Consider the following 21,724-nt stretch of genomic DNA (forward strand, 5'->3'; position numbering starts at 1 on the left):
TACTGTATTTTTGCTTTTTAGCGAGTATGATTTTATATTATTAGCTTAGAAAATGAGAAAAAATGACTAAGTGACTAATGTGACTCTTTTTTTTTTTTTTTTTTTTTTGAGACAGAGCCTCAAGCTATCACCCTGAGTACAGGGCCATGGCATCATAGCTCACAGCAAACTCCAACTCCTGAGCTTAAGTGATTCTCCTGCCTCTGCCTACCAAGTAGCTGGGACTACAGGTGCCTGTCACAACGTCCGGCTATTTTTTGGTTGCAGCCATCATTGTTGTTTGGTGGCCTGGGCTGGATTTGAACCTACCGGCTCAGGTGTATGTGGCCGGTGCTCTTGCCACTTGAGCCACAGGCACTGAGCTGTGACTAACTCTTAAGATACACTAAAAAAACATTACGGTTAACATTTTGATGGTGAAAGTCCTCATTAATACCTACAAATATATAATGTTTTATACAAATTATGTTGGCTTATCATTTTTAAAAATAATTATTTCTGAAGATTATGAATGTTTATAGCTCTTTGGATTTTCAAATTTGTAATCTGAAGTGAAAGCCGTAGAAAGTTTTGTGGCAAATTGCCAGTGAATGAGTGAGATAAATAATGTAAGCCAATCCACTTTCTAATCTGTACTGACCTTGGTCTTTTCCTGTGGAGAGACATCTATAAATGATCATTTGCATATCCAGGCCCTCCTGTAGCCAAATGTTGTCCATCACTTGAATAATCTGCAGAACAAGCATATCCTGTCGAAGATCATCTCCGGCCTATTAAAAACAAAATTATAGACTCTGGGTTTCTCCTTGAATTCCATTAAAAACATTAAATATGGTACATGTTATTTTTTTTTCTTGGATATATTTCCAGCCTGACTTAGAGGGTTTCAATTATTAGCACTAAAATTACCTTGTGTTTTTGATAGAAAAGAAAATAAAAATGATAACTTTCCTTGAAATGATTACAGACGCTGCAACCGTCAAATTAGAAGCCCTGCTTGGCACATTTGTTGTTTCTTGATGATCATTTTCAGTTTATTATCCATATGCAATTTGTTAAATTCAGAGTCTAGTGAAAGGAGGCTGGGCGAATGTTTATCCAAATTTCAAACTCACCCTCTTGCTAAGTGGAACCTTATTTGGTATGTCATAAATTTGTATACCGAATGTGCAGTTAGACTACCAAGAACTACCTTCTTGACTATGAGTATAAATAGTGTACATATCAGTCATCAGACTTTAAATCAGAAGTATCTCTTATTAGGAAGGCAGTTGAAGCTTTTTTAGAGAAAACCATTTTTAATAATAATAAGAAATGGTAAAGGAATAATTTTCTAGTCCAGGCAAAGGAAATGGAATATATCCAAAGAGAAAGTTAATTGTATGATTTTAGCTAAATAAGCAGTTGATTTTAGAAATACTTTCTAAATTATGCACAGAAAATTCTGCCAGGAACAGATTTTGTGGCATGGGACCAATAATTCTTCAGGTTACACAGGCAAAATGAAAGTACGGGTGTGGTAATCATCTCCCCAATAGGTGGAACCCACCAAAAATTCACCCTTAGACCTTGTTGTGTGGGCTGGCTAGAGAACTGGTTAAATTATTAATAACTGAATAATTGGCAAATTGTTACTTTTTATTTGTGGCTTTCTCTTTGGGTCTCTCTTTCCTAGCTCTCTATAATACTGTTATTACCTTTTACTCTATTTTTTGTCATGGGATTCATGATGAAGAGTGATATGGCTCATAGTTTTTACTTAACAGAAGAAAATAACACAAATTACTAAACTTTGTAAGAATTTGATGTTAAATTAACTTACATCATTTGTGTTGCAGTTAATTTTATCCTGATTCAGTATCCAAACCCAAAAGAAACTCTCCTCCTAGAGCCCTCACCACAATTCTACTTTCTGTGCTATTTAAAAGTGATCGTATACTTTTATTTATGAAACATATTCTCTTAAGTTTTGCACTGATGGATCTGAGCCAGTAATGTTTGATTTATTGCCAATCATAGTTTGGCATGAACATGAATTCTGCAAAGAGGCAGAATCTGAAATAACTGGAAAATCTCTGTGCTGTTGCCAAAGGAAAACAATAATTTCTCTTTGTGAGTAATAAATCAATAGTTCTGACTATAGAATCAAGTTGGTGTTTTAGAAGGGCTACTTGTACCTTAAAAATAATGCTGATGTTTTTGCCCATTGGGTTAGCATTGATGAAAGTAATCTTCAATGGCAAAGCGTTAGATGTAAAATACGAGCATGCCTAGAGAAAGAGAAAAAGAGTGAGCATAATACAGCAAAAAGAACCCTTTTTCTGAAATCATAGCCCCTTGCAGAACTTGCTATATAAGCAAATATAACACATTTGAATAATTTTTATACTTTGGGATAAAGAAGCATATTTATTTAAAAGAAAATTTGTTCTGTCAACCAAAGCCTTTACTTTGAAACTGAGAAGCCAGCTTTCTGGCAGATTGTAAATCTTCAACTATAATTTTTTCCCTCACTGAATGATAGTGATATGTTCAAGGTTTAAATAAACTAAGCAGTGTGTGAGTATTGTGCCTATGCTAGTTGGTTAATAGATAAAAGTTAAAATAATAGGCTTTTAATAGGTAAAAGTTAAAATAATAGCTATTTAAAAATTTTTATTTCCTTTTACTTATTTCTGCCTTGTAGCATGTGTGTACTTTGAGAGTAAGTACTTAAGATCAAATCTGGGCAGTGTACCTTAAAAGCTATGAGACTATGGCCAAGTTACGGAACAGGTCTGCCTCCCACTGTAAAGTGGGGGTGACAGCCTTACTCTATTCATTTTTTACATTAGATATATTAGCTCACAGATAGAAAATAGTTTTCACAGTGCTGGACACTAGTGAACTTTGAAAAATTAATACATTTCTCTTTCCCTTTTGGTTAATGCACATTCTCTTGTCTTTATAAATAACAGCACAACATATATTTTATCTTCTCATTTCTTTCGATTACGCTTTGCATTTCTGCCTTCAGCTTCGTGATATTAACTGCTTTCCACTCTGCTTTCCTTGTTGCTTCTTTTCTTAGATCAAGTATTGAAAGGTCGTATGCATTTAGGCTGTTAAAGAGTTCATGTTGACAGTGAAGAGTGAAATCAATGGCAAAGAAAAGAAAAGGACTTGATGCTTTCAATTTATCAGCTCGTAAATATGACATCGATGCATGAGGAAGGATCCGTTTGAGTGCTGTTATCTCTCACAAGTCTGGAATCAGCTGAAGCCTAGAGGAAAGGACCCGTTTCTTAACTGACCTACCCACACAAATCTAACCTAATTCCTACATCCCTGACTCCATACAAATGGTTGGTTACTGAATCAATTGGTTTTATAATTTGATGGCTGAGGTTGCTTGTGAAGCAATTAAATTTTGCTGCAAGAATCAATTAATTGGGGATCATACGACTTTCCATCATAGCGTAGAATTAGCAAACCCTGTATTAGGCAAGAAATGAGTGAGTGTAGGTCATTAATTTTCAAACTCTGCCCCTTCAAACTTTCAGGGTCTCTTTGAGATATCCTAAGTTTAGGGAGAGTGAAGTCAAGACTTAACCTCTTAACTTTACCACCCAATAATATTCTACTTTTATCATTTTATATCTTGGTTTTCACAAAATGTATATTTTTGAGTCCTATCAAAAGTATTATATATATGCCACAAGTATGCACAAACGATTATCTGTATGCTAACAAAAAGAAAACCATATATACTCTCAAAAAGTTGATTGAAAGTATATACATAGACATTAAGTTAAAAAGTATTCACAAAAATTTGTCTAAGTAGAATGAAGACGTATTTGGAGAAGAAAATATTTCAAAGATGTACTGGGATCTTGAAGATGATGAAAAACATAGATTGGTGAATAGGCAGATAAAAGTATCTTCTAGGTAGGGAAAGGCAAATAATTAGATACTACATGAGAGTAGAGTTATAAAGTGGAGAGGGATGGCCTTAGCCAAGAGAGAGGCAGAATTAATTAGAGACTTGGAGAATGATTTTATGTAAATTGTGAGATAGAAAAGCTGGAAAGAGAAAAGATGATAAGCTGGAATACAGAAAGGAAGTTTATGACCTCTGTCCTTGAGAAGCACACAATAGTGACATAAATCTAAAACTTCTGTAGTTTAAAAAGAAACCTATAAGCAAATGAAATATCAGGTCCTCATTATCCAGTCGTGCAGAAGGACTGCATTAAATTACCATGGCTATCCCACCTGGTCCCTCCCTTAGTGACTCAAATGGGAAATAAAGAATGACTATTGTGATCAGTGGTTGGGGTATGGTTGGGTCCTGTTCTTATAAAGAAAGATTGACCCACACCTAAGACCTTTGTTTTCTACCTTCAAGCATCATGCTTTAAGAAATGGGTTGATCCTCAAAGAACTCAAATTAGACCTTCCATTTGATCCTGCAATCCCATTATTAGGCATCTACCCAGAAGAAAAAAAAAATCATTTTATTGTAAGGACATTTGCATTAGACTATTTATTGCAGCTCAATTTACAATTGCCAAACTGCAGAAACAACCTAAATGCCCACCAATCCTGCAATGGATTCACAAGCTGTGGTATATGTATACTATGGAATACTATTCAGCCATTAAAAAGATGGAGACTTTACATCTTTTGTATTAACCTGGATTGAGTTAGAACACATTCTTCTTAGTAAAGCAACACAAGAATGGAGAATCAAGAATCCAATGTACTTGGTTCTAATATGGAGGCAGTAGATCATCTACTAGGAGGTGAGGGGTAGGGGAATGAGCAAGTGGGAGAGGACAGGAGGGAGGGGGATGGGGGATCATGGTGTATGGCACACTTCTTGGGGGCAGGATAAAATTAGAAGAGGGACTTGACTTTACAAATGAAATCAGTGTAATCTATTTCTTAGTACCCTCAATGAATCCCAAACATTAAAAAAAAAAAAAAGAAAGAAAGAAATGGGTTAGCCAATCCTGAGAGCTTCTGCCCAATGAAGCTGACTGATGGTGATAGATTACTGATAAAAAGCTTTCCCAAGCTACCTCCATTCATGGGGCTTCTCTCCAGTGTCAAATTTCTGGTGCATTATAGTTGTGCACTGTGATAGCTCACAACCATGCAATGACTTCCCCACAATTGTTTCATTTATAAGGTTTCTCCCAGCCCAGTGCAGTGGTTCACACCTATAATCCTAACACTCTGGGAGGCTGATGTGGGCAGGTGGCCTGAGCTCAGTAGTTCAAGACTAGCCTGAGAAAAATGAGACTCTGTTTCTACTAAAAAATAAAAAACTAACTGGACATTATGGTGGGCATCTGTAGTCCTAGGTACTGGGGAGGCTGAGACAAGAGGATTGCTTGAGTCCTGGAGTTTGAGGTTGCTGTGATCTATGATGCCACAGCATGCTACCCAGGGCACCTGAGTGAAACTTTGTCTCAAAAAAAAAAAAAAAAGAATAAATAAATAAATAATAAATGAAATTAATTAAAAAAGGTTTCTCCCCAGAATAGGTTCTCTGATGTACTATAAGCCTAGAACTATAACTGACGATTTTCCTACACTCATTATATTCCTAGAGTTTCTCACCTGTGTGAATTCTCTGCTGTATAATGAAGAGTCAGTTTTGATTGCAGATTTCTAATGCTTCTCACATTTATAGTGTAGTTGGCCTATGTGAAGTCTCTGGCTTAGAGTAAGGCATTTACTCAGACTCAATGCCGTGCTGCACTGCATTCAAAATGTTTTTCTCTGTCTGGTATGGATTTGCTTGTAGTCAACAAATTAAGAGTTCTGATTGGGGTTTTTCCAAACAGCCACATTTATATGCTTTTTATATTCTGCCCAGTGTGGAAGCTCTGATGTCATGTAAAACATTTACTTTGAATGAATTTACTTGCCATATGATTATACTCATTAGTTTTCTCCTCAGTGTAGATATTCTGATAATTGATTAGAGTTCTACTAGAACAGAGAGCTTTCCCACACTCATTTCAATGGTATGGTCTCTCATTTTTTGTTCAGCAGGACTGGAGGACAGATTAAAATGCTCCCCAAGTGTTGCCTGGACTTATTTGTCTGCCCTGTTCATTGTTGTATTGGTAGGTGCCCAGCCTAGTGCTGGACACTGTTGTTTAGAGAAAATGGTCTAGGAAGGAGGAAGGTCTCCTTGGGGCAGCTACCCCAGAGAAAGAGCTGCTGGCCACAGGGGACTGGAGCGAAGGACTGTGGTCCCAGGCGTAGCCACCTAGGGGTGGTGACTTCTGGGCAGCTGACCCCTGGCCCAACTCCTCTATGCACCCTCAGAGCCTCACAAGACAACCTCATATGTAATTCTAGTGGTTAAAAAAAAAATTACTCTATCTCTTAAAAACAGCAAACCGAGAAATAAAAACAAAAACCCAATACATGGACTCAATGATCCTTGTTCTTTCTACTTGAAGTTACTAACTCTACCCTTGAAATGTTGAGTTACTACCCTGTTTCCCCGAAAATAAGACAGTCTTATTTTAAGGTGTGCTCCCAAAGATGAGCTAGGTCTTATTTTCAGGGGACGTCTTATCGTTCCTGTAAGTAGGTCTTATTTTTGGAGGATGTCCTATTTTCGGGGAAACAGGGTATATAAGTTCAGTATTAGTCAGTGAATTCTGTTAAGGATTAAAAGGTTGTATAATTTTTTGAAAATTAGTGATTTGGATTCCAGCCCAGATAGATATACCTTAGTTTATGGAATTTGATGTACTATTTTGTTATTTTTCAGAATATGTTTATAAAACATATCAGGAAAGTTTGCAGGGTGTCTTGAAAGTGGCAATTGAAAAAGATAATGGTGTCAATATTTTAGCAAAACATTTTATGTTCATATGTAATAATGTCTAATTTTTCTTATAATTATTGGGTTTTTTTATTGTCTTATGATTTTGGTTAAATAACATTTTATTGTGCATGAATGGTAGCTTAACTTTTAAATCTCACTTATCAATTATTTTCTCTCTTAGTACCTTTCTACTCTTGGGCTTTTCAAAAGGAGGAGAAAGAATGATTCTAAGTCAGAGAAGTGAGTGAGTTGGGACCACGTGACAGAAGATGAGGTAGAAAAGGCTTAGGAAGTTGTGAATTTTACGATGCCAGGAAGGGCTTTCCAGGCCTAAGTAGAATCACAAGATATATTGTACCACACACTGACATATCAGCATCAAATTAATTTTAAATTGAATCAAAATGAGGAAGTTGTAGCTAATGATTAATATTCGTGTACCAGGCATGGTCATGCACATAATCTAAATAAAGCATGAAATTATACCCAGCTTGTGTGGGGTCACCAAATAAATCATTCTGAGTAAGTCCAGAAATCATTCCACTGGTAAGTAACTTTATGATTTTTTTCCCCCCACTGAACTTGTGGACAGTTTGTTTCCAAATGAAAACGTTATCCCAGCTGGTCATAGTGTATCAAAGGGAGAATTTACTGTGGATGAGGTGCAATTACTTTTTCTATATAATAATTTCAATGTCAGTTTATGAATTATTTTTGCTATTCAAAAATACACAGCGAACAAAACATTACAAACACACATACTCAATTTATCCACTGAGTAAGTTGACTTACATCATGATCAATCCCCTTTATACACAGAGCAGGGTTCAGAGGAAGGTGACAAGTATTTCCATCTTGAAAGAATTCGTCTAGTCTGTCAATCTCTTTCTTCAGCACCTCCTGTGAAAAATCATTAGAAAAAAACATGTAAGAAAATGTAAAGAACTGGACTTTTCCTTCTAGTTATCATTTACTTCAACTGATTAAATAAACTCTTTAATTCAAGGGTTTTATGCTTGATGACTTCAGGTGAGGCAGGTGATATGTCATGTGTGAGGAGGGAGGAGGCTGAAGATGACTGGGAGTGTTGGGGAAGCAGGGGACTAAACAGCATGTGCATCCTTTGAAACAATAGCATCCTTTGACAGGATCTCACATTCAACTAAAAACAAAAACCAAAAAAAACACTGTGAGTTGAACTTGACCCATGGCCCACCAATTTGTAACCCTGCGCTAAGTAATTTTTTTTTTTTTTTTTAAGACAGTCCCACTTTGTTGCCCTCGGTAGAGTGCTATGGCATCATAGCTCATAGCAACTTCACACTCCTGGGGTTAAGACATCCTGATCCTCTTGCCTCAGCCTTGCAAGTAGCTGGGACTACCTGCACCTGCCACACTGCCTGCTACTTTTAGAGATAGGGTCTGGCTCTTGCTCAGGCTGGTCTAGAACTCGTAAGCTTGTGCGGTCCACCCACCTTGGCCTCCTAGAGTGCTGGGATTACGGGCGTGAGCCACTGCACCCTGCTTTAAGTAATTACTAATAGGATCCTTTTCTGATTAATTTTCCAAAAGCTTAGTTTATAACTCTTGAGATTTATATTTAGCAGTATTAATGTAAATTATATAGTTATATAATTATATATGTTTATAATGTATAATAATTAAATTAATTTATATATTATATACCATTGTGCTTATCATTATTAATTTTAATGTCATACGACATGTACATTATATAATATTCATATACATTAGTAACAATAATGACAAAAAACAGCAATTGCATAATGCTGTCAGAAATAATAATATATATGAACAGTTTTCTAGATATCAATGAGTATATTTCTGATATTTACTCTCTTCCATATGTCACAATACCACAAAGAACACCTTTAGAATTGTGCATTCTCTGACAAAAATACTTCAGCAGCAATCACAGTCACCAAACAATAAAACCTCTTTTTTAGCCTGATTTTGAAAGATTTTGAAGCCCAATGCTAAAGATGAGGATATCATATTAGTAATATTTAATTAGGTTGAAAGAGTTTCTTAGCTCTTACTGCTGGCTTGTTGGCAAATAACAGACTCCATTGCTGCCAGAGTCCAGAAGGACAAGGTGAAAGTGAGGTAGAATTCCATCTTAGCCCCCCTTTGCCTTATGGAAACTTGGGTTTGCCTGCTGAATATCATGAAGGGGGGAGATCTTTATTTCTTTTGTTTAACTAAAAACTCTTCATTTTGTAAGTTAGGTTTAATACGTGCTTTTTTTAAGAAGGAAAAAAATAGCTGTCTGTAACTTAAGTTGTGAGATATTATCACTTTTGAAGTTTTTTAATTTTTTTTGAGACAGAGTCTAGAGCTGTTGCCCCAAGTAGAGTGCCATGGCATCATCATAGCTCGCAGAGACCTCCAACTGCTGGGATCAAGTGATCCTCTTGCCTCAGTTTTTCTATTTTTTAGTAGAGATGAGGGATTCACTCTTGCTCTGGCTGGTCTCAAACTCGTGAGCTCAAGCAATCCACCCGCCTCAGCCTCCCAGAGTGCTAAGATTACCGGTGTGAGCCACCGCACCCAGCCTCTATCATTATTCTATTAACTGTGAGAAATTATGAGTGCCTCTCCTACTTCTAGCCTTTTCTTATCCTTTTTTAATGTGAAGAAGTGTTATCACAAAAGTGTCCAGTCAAGACAAGTATATGTACTTCAGGGAAAAAAGTTAATATCACTCTGGAACTTGATGCAAATTGTTAAAAAAAAGGCACAAGAATCAATTTAACCATAGTGTGCCTCTTAAATATGTGAAAGATTTTGAAACATAAGAGATAAATAACAAACCTCTGTAAATTTTAAATCAATGTATTTTAATTGCTATCAACTGTGGCTCAGTCGGTAAGGTGCTGGCCCATATACCGAGGGTGGCGGGTTCAAACCCGGCCCCGGCTGAACTGCAACCAAAAAAAAAAGAAAAAAAATAGCTGGGCATTGTGGTGGGCGCCTGTAGTCCCAGCTACTCAGGAGGCTGAGGCAAGAGAATTGCTTAAGCCCAGGAATTGGAGGTTGCTGTGAGCTGTGTGATGCCATGGCATTCTACCAAGGGCCATAGAGTGAGACTCTGTCTCTACCGAAAAAAAAAAAGAAAATAATGAATGAAACCAGGTGTGGTGGCTTACACCTGTAATCCTAGCACTATGGGAAGCCAAGGTGGGAGGATAGCTGAGTTCAGGCATTTGAGACCAGGTTTGTAAGAGTGAGACCCCTGTCTCTACTACAAACAGAAAAAATGAAATTTAATTGCTGGGCACCTATATCCCAGCTACTCAGGAGGCTGAGGTAGGAGGATTGCTTGAACCTGAGAGTTTGAGGTTGCTGTGAATTAGGCTGACACCATGGCACTGTAGTCTGGGCAACAGAGTGAGACTGTCTCAAGAAAAAAAAAAAAAGAAAGAAAAATAATGAACGAGCTTGAAGTAATATGGAGAAATTTTAGAATTTTTTTGTATAATACATCATGTTATATGCCTTAAGGCTCCATCCAGAGTTTATATATCTTCCATTTAAAAATAAAATTTATACTCATTTTTGTCTTCTGTTTATTCCTAGTTTGGTGACATAGCCTAGCTTCTGGCATGTCTATTAAATGAAGTGATGTCTAGCACAAAAAATCTAGGGCTGAGAAAGAATTCCGACACACTTTGCCTATTACTATTTTTAGTATTATTTTGTTGAAAATTCTTGTTGTTTTTACACAGTGACTGGAAAGAGACTGAGCTACCTTGAAGACAAAATTCATGGTTTAGTCATCTTTCTATCCTTAATGCCTGGCCTATAGTAGGTACACAATTGTTATAGAATAATTTTCTTAATACAATGAATGCCCACAGTCTCTCTCCAGCTAGAATGGTGAACCTAAGAGAATCTACCTAATGGTCTATTCCAGTAGAGAGAGCTAGTGATGGCAGGGAATTAAAAAAAGCAAAAGTTCTTTCAAGAGATCAAGAAAAAGAATAGTTAGGTCTATTTATTATAATCAGTGAGAAGGAGGAATAATATTTTGAACATTATCCATAGGTCTTAGTATAAAAATTATTAATATCCATATTGCCTTCTATTTCTTTCATTTAACTCATTTTATTTGTTGTGGTAAAAAAAAAAAGGTCTTTGAAAATGTGACTTTGATTAGGGAAATTTAGGAAAATCTAGACCTAGATTTTATGCCTTGGACAGGGTGGGTTCTTTTCCCATGAATCTGATCTGTGCCCATTTTCGAAGACTTACTCCATCAAGCCTTTTTAGTCAAACTGCTTTTAATTGGTCTCTTGTTCGGTTCTTTCTGTGTGCTACACGGCTATATAGATGGAAACAGCCATGTCTTGGTGATAGACATTATCATTAACTTCCAGATAGTAGATGGAGAAAAAAAAGTGACTAAGTAGTCAAGGAATTTGCTTTCCAAGGAATAAAATTAAAAATTAATTTAAACAAAAGTTAAAAAAAAAAAAGAAAAGCTTCACTACCTGAAGATTAATTTCTCAACAAACCTGTCTTTGGTGGTCACTGGCAGACTTGACTTTTTGCCCAATATCTCCCAGAATTTTGATAAGTTTCTTCTCCTTGGAAAACTCATCACTCAAGGCTTTTCCTGCAACGAATTGGAGAGCGGCCAGCAACTTCTGATACCAGCTTTTAAAATAAACTTCATTCTGCGCATCGTTTAGCAGCCTGGAGGAAAGAGAGAAAAAGAAGTCTTGTTGCTAAAGCTGATTTTTTAACCACCTCCAGGAGGAACAAGAGGTGCATTTCATACTAATCTGTATTTGGAGGCTTTGGGCAGTTTAACAGCCTTCAATGGGGGAAAATGTTGTTTATTTGTTGGCAATCGTCAAGTTCCTTCTGATAGCTATTGAGATTCCCAAGAGTGAAGAGTCAGTAAGAGAACTGCCTTTCCTCATTTCAATTCATAGTGCCCTTTTTCTTCTTTCAGTCTTTTTTATTCTGTAACAGACACTTATCTCAAGAGCATACTTTTGACTTTTTATTAAAACATGGACAAAGAACTTTAAAAACAATTGTTATAAGTGACTGTACTTATGTCAAGCCTCACTCAACCATCAAGCCTACCTTCTTCTTCTTTTCTTTAAATGATGAATGACCTCACACTGCCTCAAACCCACCCGTTCATGGCTTCTTGCCCCAATAGTTTCCCTTGATTACCTGGAGAAAGATACTATCAAGGAAAGAGCATGTTTTTTTGTTTGCAGGCATTTCTGGACCCAAATCTTAGCTCTATAGCTTACACATGACTTAACCAGGCTTAGATTTTATTTCTTTGTCTGCAAAATAAGGCAGTGACTCTGATTCTATCAAGCTGCACGTATAGAACATAAATGTAGAATGAGCTAACTCATTTGAAATTGCTTAGCACAAAAATATTCGTTCATCATTATCTTGCAGGCTCTCCAGGTCAACTTCTGTCTGGCAGGGAGGAGTAAAGCGTGAAGTAAGAATACTGCTAGATAATGGGACAGCCCCAGATAATTGATTACTCTGTCTGCCATGTGACAATTTCTATTGCCTTGAAACCAATTCTAACATGCTAAAACTTTACCTTTCATTATGCCCTAAAAGACTGAAATGGTATAAAAAAGGCTAATTTCTTTGCATCTTACCCTTCCTCTGACTGATTCTTTTAATCTAAACTAGTGTATATTTTCCCCTCCTCTGAAAAATAATTAGCATTCAGGGCACTAGAAGTAGATGACAAGAATGAAATACTGAATAAGAAAAAACGGATTTGTGGTAAAGTTGCAAACTAATACCTACATAAGTTTTATTCTGCATGCTTAATTTTGCACCTCCACCCAATGCGTATTATGTTACAGAGCTTCTAGCAAACACATTATTTTTATTAAATGTTTTCTATTTCTGCACATTTAAGTTTAAAATATTAGTTCATTGAGTCTGTATTTCTTTAAAGGACTGCTCCTTTGTCATTGTGATCATGCCAACTTATCTTCCAGCAACTCTTTCACTTTCCCCCCAAAAATACAAAATTTCTGTGAAATGATAGTGCTTATTTACTTAAAATTCAAGGTGCTAAAATTATATCATAGGAAACATATTTTCTGTCGATACCTGGTTATTTTCAATGTAGGAAGAAGAGTTGCCAATGGAAAGTTTTCCTACTCATTCCTGAGATGAGATTGTGAAATGCCAAACAAGTAGTATCATATCATTCATTAGAATCATATCAGTCAAAGAATCATATCATTCATTATGTAGATGCTCTAAGAAGAAGATGCATGTTACTTTCAAGTGATTGCAAAGTGGCAAATGCAAGCTTGAACATGCAAAACTTCGAGATAGTTTGTGCAGAATTCTGCACTGTACTTTGTATATAGTGAATGTTTTCCATAGATCTTTGAACATTATCCATAGATCTTATTATAAAAAACATGAATATCCAATCATCTTTTATTTCTTTCATTTCATTCATAACCAATAAATGTTTGTTAGCATTTTTATATGCTTTGAATGTTGAGTTACTTATTTTTAAAAGTATTTTTAACCTGTTCTAGTACATGAATATAACTCTATAATTACCCAGCTGCTAAATACATGATACAAAGGAAAGTTACTCTGCATGGGTGAAGTTAAGTTTATTAAAATAATTAAGAAAAATACAGGTTAGGTTTGGGTCATAGGGACTGTCGGAAGTGTAGAGTTAATTTGCATTCATGCTATTCTTATTTCTTTTTCTATTAAAAATGAGTTTTATTCTCTCTTGAGCAATGAATTTACTTCTCTTCGGTTCAAGGAGGAAAAACTCAGTTTGATTCCTTGCTCTAAATGGAACAGAGCAGGGAATATTTGCAAAGAGAATATGTGGCCATATCCTTAAAAAACATAAAAGCTAAGAAAACTCAGTGTATTCTGTTGTGATTATTTTTCTGGAAGAATATCTCATTCAAACCCTGCATCTCTGCCAAGATTACCTGTTCTCCTGGTGATAACTGGTTCAAACTCTATGGCTTTTTGTTTCGTGTGTAAAGAGTTTGTTTTTAAACATTGCATAATTGAAATCACAGAATTTGGGAGATGACCATGAGTGGCCAATTTTCTATTCTTGTGCCCTTAGGCACAGACCCTCTAAATGACAAGAGAAATTAACATGGCCTTGAATTTTAAACAGCTGTAGAGAAAGTTGGAGTAGACAGTTTTGGGTGGAGGGTTACTCGATTCTGTGTCAATGACCTTCACTACAAGGAAGTGGTAAATCCCTCATGTTGTGGTTTTTACCCATTGCCTCTGTTTATGAGATTATAGAAAACAGCTGGCCACTTTGCTTGGTGCATTATAGAAATCCTTTTCAAAAGTTGTTGTACACTGAGAGAATTAGTACTGCTTATGTCAAATAAAAGATTTAAAAATAAAAAGTTAAGGTCATGGGACCTGCTATTAAAAGACCAAGCTTTTAGGATGCAGGCGATGCGATGGTGCATAAACTGTGAGGTAAATTTCAAAATGCCAAGAGACCTGTTTATCCTAATGTCTGCAAGATCCATCTGTGAGTCAATGTATTTTCTTGTAGACATACCTTAATGCCTTACAGACTGTACACTGTGCCAACATTAAAATGAGGCTCAGTGCACAAAATCTAGATGATTGAAGATTTTAACAGTGATTTTCTTTGGAAATTAGAGCTTTACTACATTTCTTCATGCATGTGGCTTCTTCTGGTCACATGGTGAGGAACTTGCTAGAACCACAGGAAGAATACAGAAAGTTCACATTCCATCAGTCTACCAGCAGGACAGAAGAGAGTAATCACACCATCCCAGCCCTCTTTGCTCAAAACATTCTCAGTCTAATCTTGCTTTTACTTCTCAACAGCACGATATTCCACCTCCTAGCAGCTGCCTTAGATTTTTACCTATTTGTGTATTTCCTGTGGAACAAGAGGGAAAACAACATCCAGTAACAGAAAAGAACTGAGAGCTACACACTGAAGATGAGTGATTTCAGATCACTCCGGGACATCCCCTTCTCATCTCCTTCTGTATTTCTGGCTACTTTATTTGAGTTCAGGTGTGTGGATCGAGAGACCAATTTCTAGTGAGCACATGTAGATTCTAGAATATCTCTTTCAAATGTATTTAGGACATTGGGACACATAAAGCTAAATCTAATATTTAATGTGGAATTATAAATTTTAAGATTTCAATAGTGTGACTGACAAAGACAAAGCATTTGTCTCTTTGGCATTAGCAAAGAGACAGATATTTCATTTCTAAGTGCCTTAGAGGTTTATTTAATATTTCCCTTAACTGAACAATTCAATACATTCTGTACTTTCCATATAGCTAACTCTTCCCTCTGACTAGCCCATTCTTAAAATATTGATTTGCTCTTTCAGAAATACCAGCACTAAACTGCTGTTAAATTTTTCATGAAAGGAGCATTATAGGGGGTCCATCTACAGATATGTAATTTCCAAACAATAATTATTCTGTAGTATATACAGAGGGTGCCAAGAAATGTACACACAATTTAAGAAAAGAAAATACTGTACTAAAATTGTAACATTCAAGTGTCGTTTGACATTTATAGTTACCAGAGGTCCTCAAATGTGACTTATATTCTTGTTTAGTTATTGGTATATATTGACTATTATAATTTTAATAGAGTTTTTCCCTTTCCTAAATTGTGTACACATATAGGGTGTTCATAAATTTGTGAATGAATTTATGGACATCATGTCTTTTTGGAACCCTATTTATCAATAAACTGTGTAATGACTCAAACATAGCACTTCACAAAGGAAGTAAGTTTAGAAAAGGACTAAATCCACATCATAAGGACTGTATACATTTTTAGAACACTTAAATACAGTAGAACCTTGGTAGGTTGACCACCCAAGAGACTGTAACAAACTGATCATCATAACAGAGGTGGTCAACATAAGGATCTAGGTCTACTGTACTGATACATACATGTGATCCAAGTTCGGTCTGCAAAAAAATAGGTCAACTTCATGAGTTGGTCAACTATGGAGGCTCTACTGTATAGGAAAGTAGATCATAGTATGTAACTGGCTTGGTTTTTACTATGTCATGATTTATGTAGCTAATAATTCTTATTATCTCCAAAGTAGTCTCTTTGGAATGTTAAATGCTCATACTTAAGATGTTCCCACTGCACCTGTAGTATGTGGTAGAATTGATTATTGTTCTAAACACTATGCTTTCTTCTCTGGAGAAGAGTATGCATCCATATTCTTTGTCATGTGATTTTTAGTGACTTCCTATAGGCAGAATACACTTCTCTACCCTTTGTCAGGCTGGCCATGAAATTTGCTATAGTCAGCAGAATATGAGTGGGTGCAATGTACAGCCATGTCTGCAGAGACCATTAAATGGGCTGTTGTGCTTTTGTGTGGCCTCTTGTTTGGTTTAGTTTGGCTCTGCCTTCACTTTATGCCATGAGAACAGTACACATCAGAGGGCTGTTCCTTCGTTTCTGCAACGAGAAGACAATGTGGAACCGAGCTGAGTGTTGATGGGCGAAATCCAGTGGAGTCAGGCAGAATGATGGCAAGGGGCAAGTCTCTAGCCTGAGTGCTACATGACTAAGAAATAAATCCTTGTTGTTGTAAGCCGCAGAAACTAATGACTATGCCAAATTTCATATTCTTTCTTTTTTTTTCTTTTCTTGGCTTTTGTTTTCACTTGATGGTTTGAGTTGCCTTTATAATATAGAGCATATGTTTTTAAACATCCTCAGTGGTAGCCCTGAGGATATTTTGGTGCAAACCTAATTACTGAAAATAAACAAAAGTCATCAGGTGCCAAGTCTGGTGAATTAGAGGAGTGATCAATTTGAGTACACTTTGTCAGATCAAAAGAAGTATAAAAGCAAAAAAAAAAAAATGGTTTTCTTTCAAGGGTCACAAAAAGTCCCAAAGGGTATTTCAAAAATGATTTGATTAAGCTCATTTGGGCCTCTCTATTTTGTTCTACTGGTGAAATGTTATTGCTATTTTATTACTACTAACCTACTTTTCGACCCAATTAAACATATGAACAGGCCTATGTACCATCTGTTGCTTTGGCTGCTGAGTATTTCAGCCTCTGATAGGAGTCTCTGTCTGAGTACAAGTGTACTAATAAGTGCAATAGGGGATGGTGGGAGATTTTAGGGCGCACATAACTCAGGGTTACATGGAGGGTAGATGTCCAAGGGCAATGAGGAAAGCACCACTTGTAGTTGTCCTGGAAAACTGAGAGCTGTACTCTAATGGCAGCAGGTGGAGACTAAACAGGGCTGACTATGAGGACAGTGGCTTGGTATGAGGAGGCATCTGCATCAGCACATTCAGCGGCACTTTCCCTTCCCTGGACTTGGCTACCAAGACCTTAGACTGAAGAAAAGAGAAAATAGGTATCTGGTGTGGCTTGCATCTTTGGCTCCTCCAAATCTCATGTTGAAATTTCATCCCCAGTGTTAGATACAAGGCCTGGTGGGAGGCATTGGGTCATGGGAGCAGATCCCTCATGAATGGCTTGGTGCCCTCCCTGTGATAATGAGTGTAGTTCTTGGTTTATTAGTTCACGGAGGAGACTAGCATCACCTCCTCCTCTCTTGCTCCTGCTCTTGCCATGTGACGCACCTGCTCCCTTTTGCCTCTGTTTTGATTGGAAGCTTCCTGAAGCCCTTACCAGAAACAATGATGGTGTGATGATTCTTGTACAGTTTGCATGAGCCACATAAACCACTTTGCTGTATAAATGACCCACCCTCAGGCATTTCTTTACCACTGTGCAAAATGGACTAGTGCCGTATTTTGTATTCCAAGAGTGGCAAAAACCACCACCATCACCAGCACCAAGACAAAAATAAACAAACAAAAGGGCAACTGGAGGTTAGATAACTCTTCAAGGCTTATTAGGAAATGAACTAAATGTCTGTGGTCCAGCAAGCATTAGTTCCTCTGCTGGGCCCTAGTACATATGCACAGGTGGGGGTGTTGGAGAGTCAGGAGTCATCAGTCCAAGGAGGAATAGAGAGTGGTTTCATTATGGCCACTTACCTTATCTCACCAAAGTCTAGTGAGAAAGGAAGCTCAAAGAGAGCCATTTTTAGTGACACAGGTGCATGTAAGAGTTGAATACTGTCACCCAGGTTATATTTCTTCTGTGAAAGTTTATCAATTTTCCCTGGGATTTTGAAAACAGGATGAAAAATCAAGGCCAAGGATGAGAAAAAGGGTGGCAAAGGAGTGGCTCGCACCCCAGCTATTTGGCAAAGTGAGGGTGTGTGGGGTGTATGTTTCACGAGGTTAAAAAAAAAACAACTGGTAATTGTATGTGATCCATCCTTTGTGCAGGTAGAGGTTGAGCCAGAGCTTGATTTCCCAGAGGGGAGGAACTACAAGGCTGGCTCAAGGACTCACCCATTGTCACCTTGAGGTAGCTATTGACAGTAAATCCACCGGAGGCCTTGGTGGAAAGTTTGAGATCATGGATAGGGGATTAGCATGCCTGCCCTCCCAAGTGTGAGGGTTACTTTTTCTTTTTTCTTCAAAACCCAAAGTCAAGAGAAGTTAGAGCTGGAAGAGAGAAAAGCCATTCAATCCTGTAATTCCTCTGCTGGGCATATACCCAGAAGACCAAAAATCACAACATAACAAAGATATTTGTACCAGAATGTTTATTGCAGCCCAATTCATAATAGCTAAGTCATGGAAAAAGCCCAAGTGCCCATAGATCCACGAATGGATTAATAAATTGTGGTATATGTATACCATGGAATACTATGCAGCCTTAAAGAAAGATGGAGACTTTACCTCTTTCATGTTTACATGGATGGAGCTGGAACATATTCTTCTTAGTAAAGTATCCCAAGAATGGAAGAAAAAGTACCCAATGTACACAGCCCTACTATGAAACTAATTTGGGACTCTCACATGAAAGCTATAACCCAGCTACAACTTAACAATAGGGGGAAGTGGGAAAGGGGGGGTGGGTAGAGGGAGGGGGATCGGTGGGATCACACCTGTGGTGCATCTTACAGGGGTATTTGCGAAACTTGGTAAATGTAGAATGTAAATGTTTTGGCACAGTAACTGAGATAACGCCGGAAAGGCTATGTTAACCACTGTGATAAAAATGTGTCAAATGGTTTATGAAGCAAGTGTATGATGCCCCATGATCATATCAATGTATACAGTTATGATTTAATAAAAAAAAAAAAAAGAAAAATCTCCTAAGCTATAGTTTGGCTGGTGCTGGAGAATGGAGGGGAGAGTTATGTGTCAATTGGAGAAGAAAATGGAGTTTTAAATTGAACATAACTGGTGGGAGATGGAATCTACCCTGATTTTAATTAGGGAAAGTGAAAGGATGAGGGTAGTATTTTTTAAAAAAGTTCTGAGAGCTATCATATCATGCTCAGCTGATTTAAAGAAAACTAGGTGAGATAGTTAAAAATGTAAGCATCAGTGAAGGGAGAAATTTCAGCTTCAAGAAATGTCCAGGTTTGAGTACATGAAAAAAAAAGCCCCAAGATGCAGAACAAGAACCAGGGAGGCTCTTGACCCAAAACTCTCAAGAGTGTTATGCTGTGATGATTCTCTTTGCCTTCCTTTATCCCTTTTCTACCTCTCACACTTCCAGATGATCTTGTGAATCATCATTGCTAAGCAATGGATTGTGCTTAAGAAATAAAAAAAAATATTTTTTAGAAATAAATTATTACCAATATGGATATAGAGTGTAAATATTTATTGTTATTACTAGCAGTTTATCATTATATTTAAATAAAATTGTTAACAGTTATGACCAGTTGCATATTTAATTATAATCCTAAATGAAATTTTTCTTTATGAACATTAGCCATCCATGGCAACCAGGTAGTGCAAACATTTGTAATCAAGGGTGCTGTTACACAGCAATGTTGCACTCTCTGCATCAGCTATGGAAGAAGAAACTATCTTGAGTAGAGAAATTTCCCTAAAGTTTTCTGAACCTGTAGTAAGAAATTAAAGCCCTTTCCACTTGTTTTGCTGAGGGGCATGGTCAGCCATGGAACCTGTAGGTAAATACATAAAATTTATGCCTTCCACCCTACCCACCTGTATTCCAGGCTCACAGGTTAAATATTCTGAATAATCTGTTCCAAGAGTACAATTCTGTCTTCCTCTTCCCATTCCAACACACACTGCTGCAGTGTAAGTCATTTTGTTCATCATTTTTCCCAATTAAGTACTGGGCTATGAGTAGCTGGGCTATGAGTAGCTCACAGTGACTTCTGTGAGCCTCCCACCACACTCTATATGTGCTTATTGGTTTTAAAAGGAAACAAAACAGGTGTAATTGTAGTCTGGGCACACTTCAGAAGAGATAGCTATCTATGAGACCATCCTATACCCCATCTCCCTTTTCTCATATTCTGGTTTTCTTCTTCCTTGCTCACCAACTTTTGCAAATCAGCATGAAGAAGGAGAATGAATCAGAGTGGGAATGGTGGGGAATGAGGAAATAAGACACACAAGAGACATAAAACCCACAAGAGATAAAGACGAGATCGGCAGGGCTGGAGCAGTTAAGACCGGAGCCAGCCCTGAACTGCGAAAACAGCTTTATTTATATAGTATCTTAACAGGGTTGCTAAATGATGTAAATCTTAGCACATGGGGTAAAGATTAATTTTAGGGAGGAAAAGCTGCATGCTTGCTGGCAAAAAAAAAAAAAAAAAGAAAATACACAGGGGCCGCGTGACTTCTGGCAGAGGAGAAAAGAATATTTGATTTGCTGTTAAAGGAGGAGAAACAGCTGGGGGTAGTTGCCTGAACTTCTCCCCATGCTGTGGGGGCCCTACAGCCTCACAGTCCATTCTCCACACCCAACAAAGTCTCTGTTCCTGTCATTCTTCTTTTAACTGAAAATGCCACCTTATTCTGTTTTTGTGGCTCCCAATTAATTAGTCTCTGTCCTTCTCACTCCAGTCAAACATATGTCCCTCAGTGTAAATTACACTTACATTCCAGAGGAATAATATCACATGAGCATGGAGCCCAACGACACCTTGAAGGAATCTCTTTCACCTCTCACATTTATTAAGTGAGAAAACAGAGATTGGGGACTTGCTCAAAGACTTACGGACTAGGATCAAGAGTTCTGGACCATGGCTCAAGGCTCTTTGCACAGCACTGTGTTTTGTGTTAAAAAACCCATCGAAACATGGGATGTAACACTCTTTTTTCACTTCCATTAACTCTGGCAAGAAATGTCATGCATTGGATCTTTACTTCAGATTTGGAATTGGTGAGATTCAGTAAATTGCCTTTCAGTTCCAAGCCTCTATAATTTTAACCCTTAATGAATGATCAAGTACATACTCTATGTTAGGCATTTTTAAGCATTTTGCATAACTATATTAGTCCTCATTTTAGCTCCAGGTAGTATGAGTCCTCCCATCTTACAGACAAGGATATTGTGGCTCACTGAGGTTGAGTAACTTGCCCAAAGTCATCCACTCAGTGGACTGCATATTCAAGTTCAAGTTTGTCTGGCTCCCAATTCCTTGCTCTTCACCATCATGCTGTGGTGTCTTAACAAACGTACCAGCTGACTGTTTACCCTGAGCCTAATGTGTAATCTAGGAATTGCTTTTTGCCCCCACTATACTGCACTGTTTTTCTGTAACCCCTCTGTTGCTGCTTATGTCTTAACTTTTTGAAATTGCCTGCTCCCCAGATAACCTTTTTTCTTTCCAAAATACCTCAATCATTTTGTTTTGCTACCTACAAACTCCCTGCCAAATCTGCACCAAAAATGCCATTAATATTTTCCTTCTTCTTAAGGAAGAGTTTGTCTATCTAAACACATTTTA

General features: G+C 37.3%; 1 protein-coding gene across 3 annotated transcripts in view; it reads right to left on the minus strand.

The window, feature by feature from the left end:
* Window positions 1-21,724, minus strand: part of PIK3C2G (phosphatidylinositol-4-phosphate 3-kinase catalytic subunit type 2 gamma) — a 453,317-nt gene that overhangs the window by 158,358 nt on the left and 273,235 nt on the right. For all 3 annotated transcript variants that reach the window (XM_053556309.1, XM_053556307.1, XM_053556308.1), the window contains 4 exons: window positions 11,374-11,554; window positions 7,628-7,735; window positions 2,178-2,270; window positions 641-770 (listed from right to left, as the gene is read on the minus strand). In XM_053556309.1, coding sequence (XP_053412284.1) covers window positions 641-770; window positions 2,178-2,270; window positions 7,628-7,735; window positions 11,374-11,554 — 512 coding nt within the window. The remainder of the gene's footprint in view (window positions 1-640; window positions 771-2,177; window positions 2,271-7,627; window positions 7,736-11,373; window positions 11,555-21,724) is intronic.

This window comes from Nycticebus coucang, chromosome 12 (genome assembly GCF_027406575.1).
Source record: "Nycticebus coucang isolate mNycCou1 chromosome 12, mNycCou1.pri, whole genome shotgun sequence".
In the NCBI taxonomy this organism is placed as follows: domain Eukaryota; kingdom Metazoa; phylum Chordata; class Mammalia; order Primates; family Lorisidae; genus Nycticebus; species Nycticebus coucang.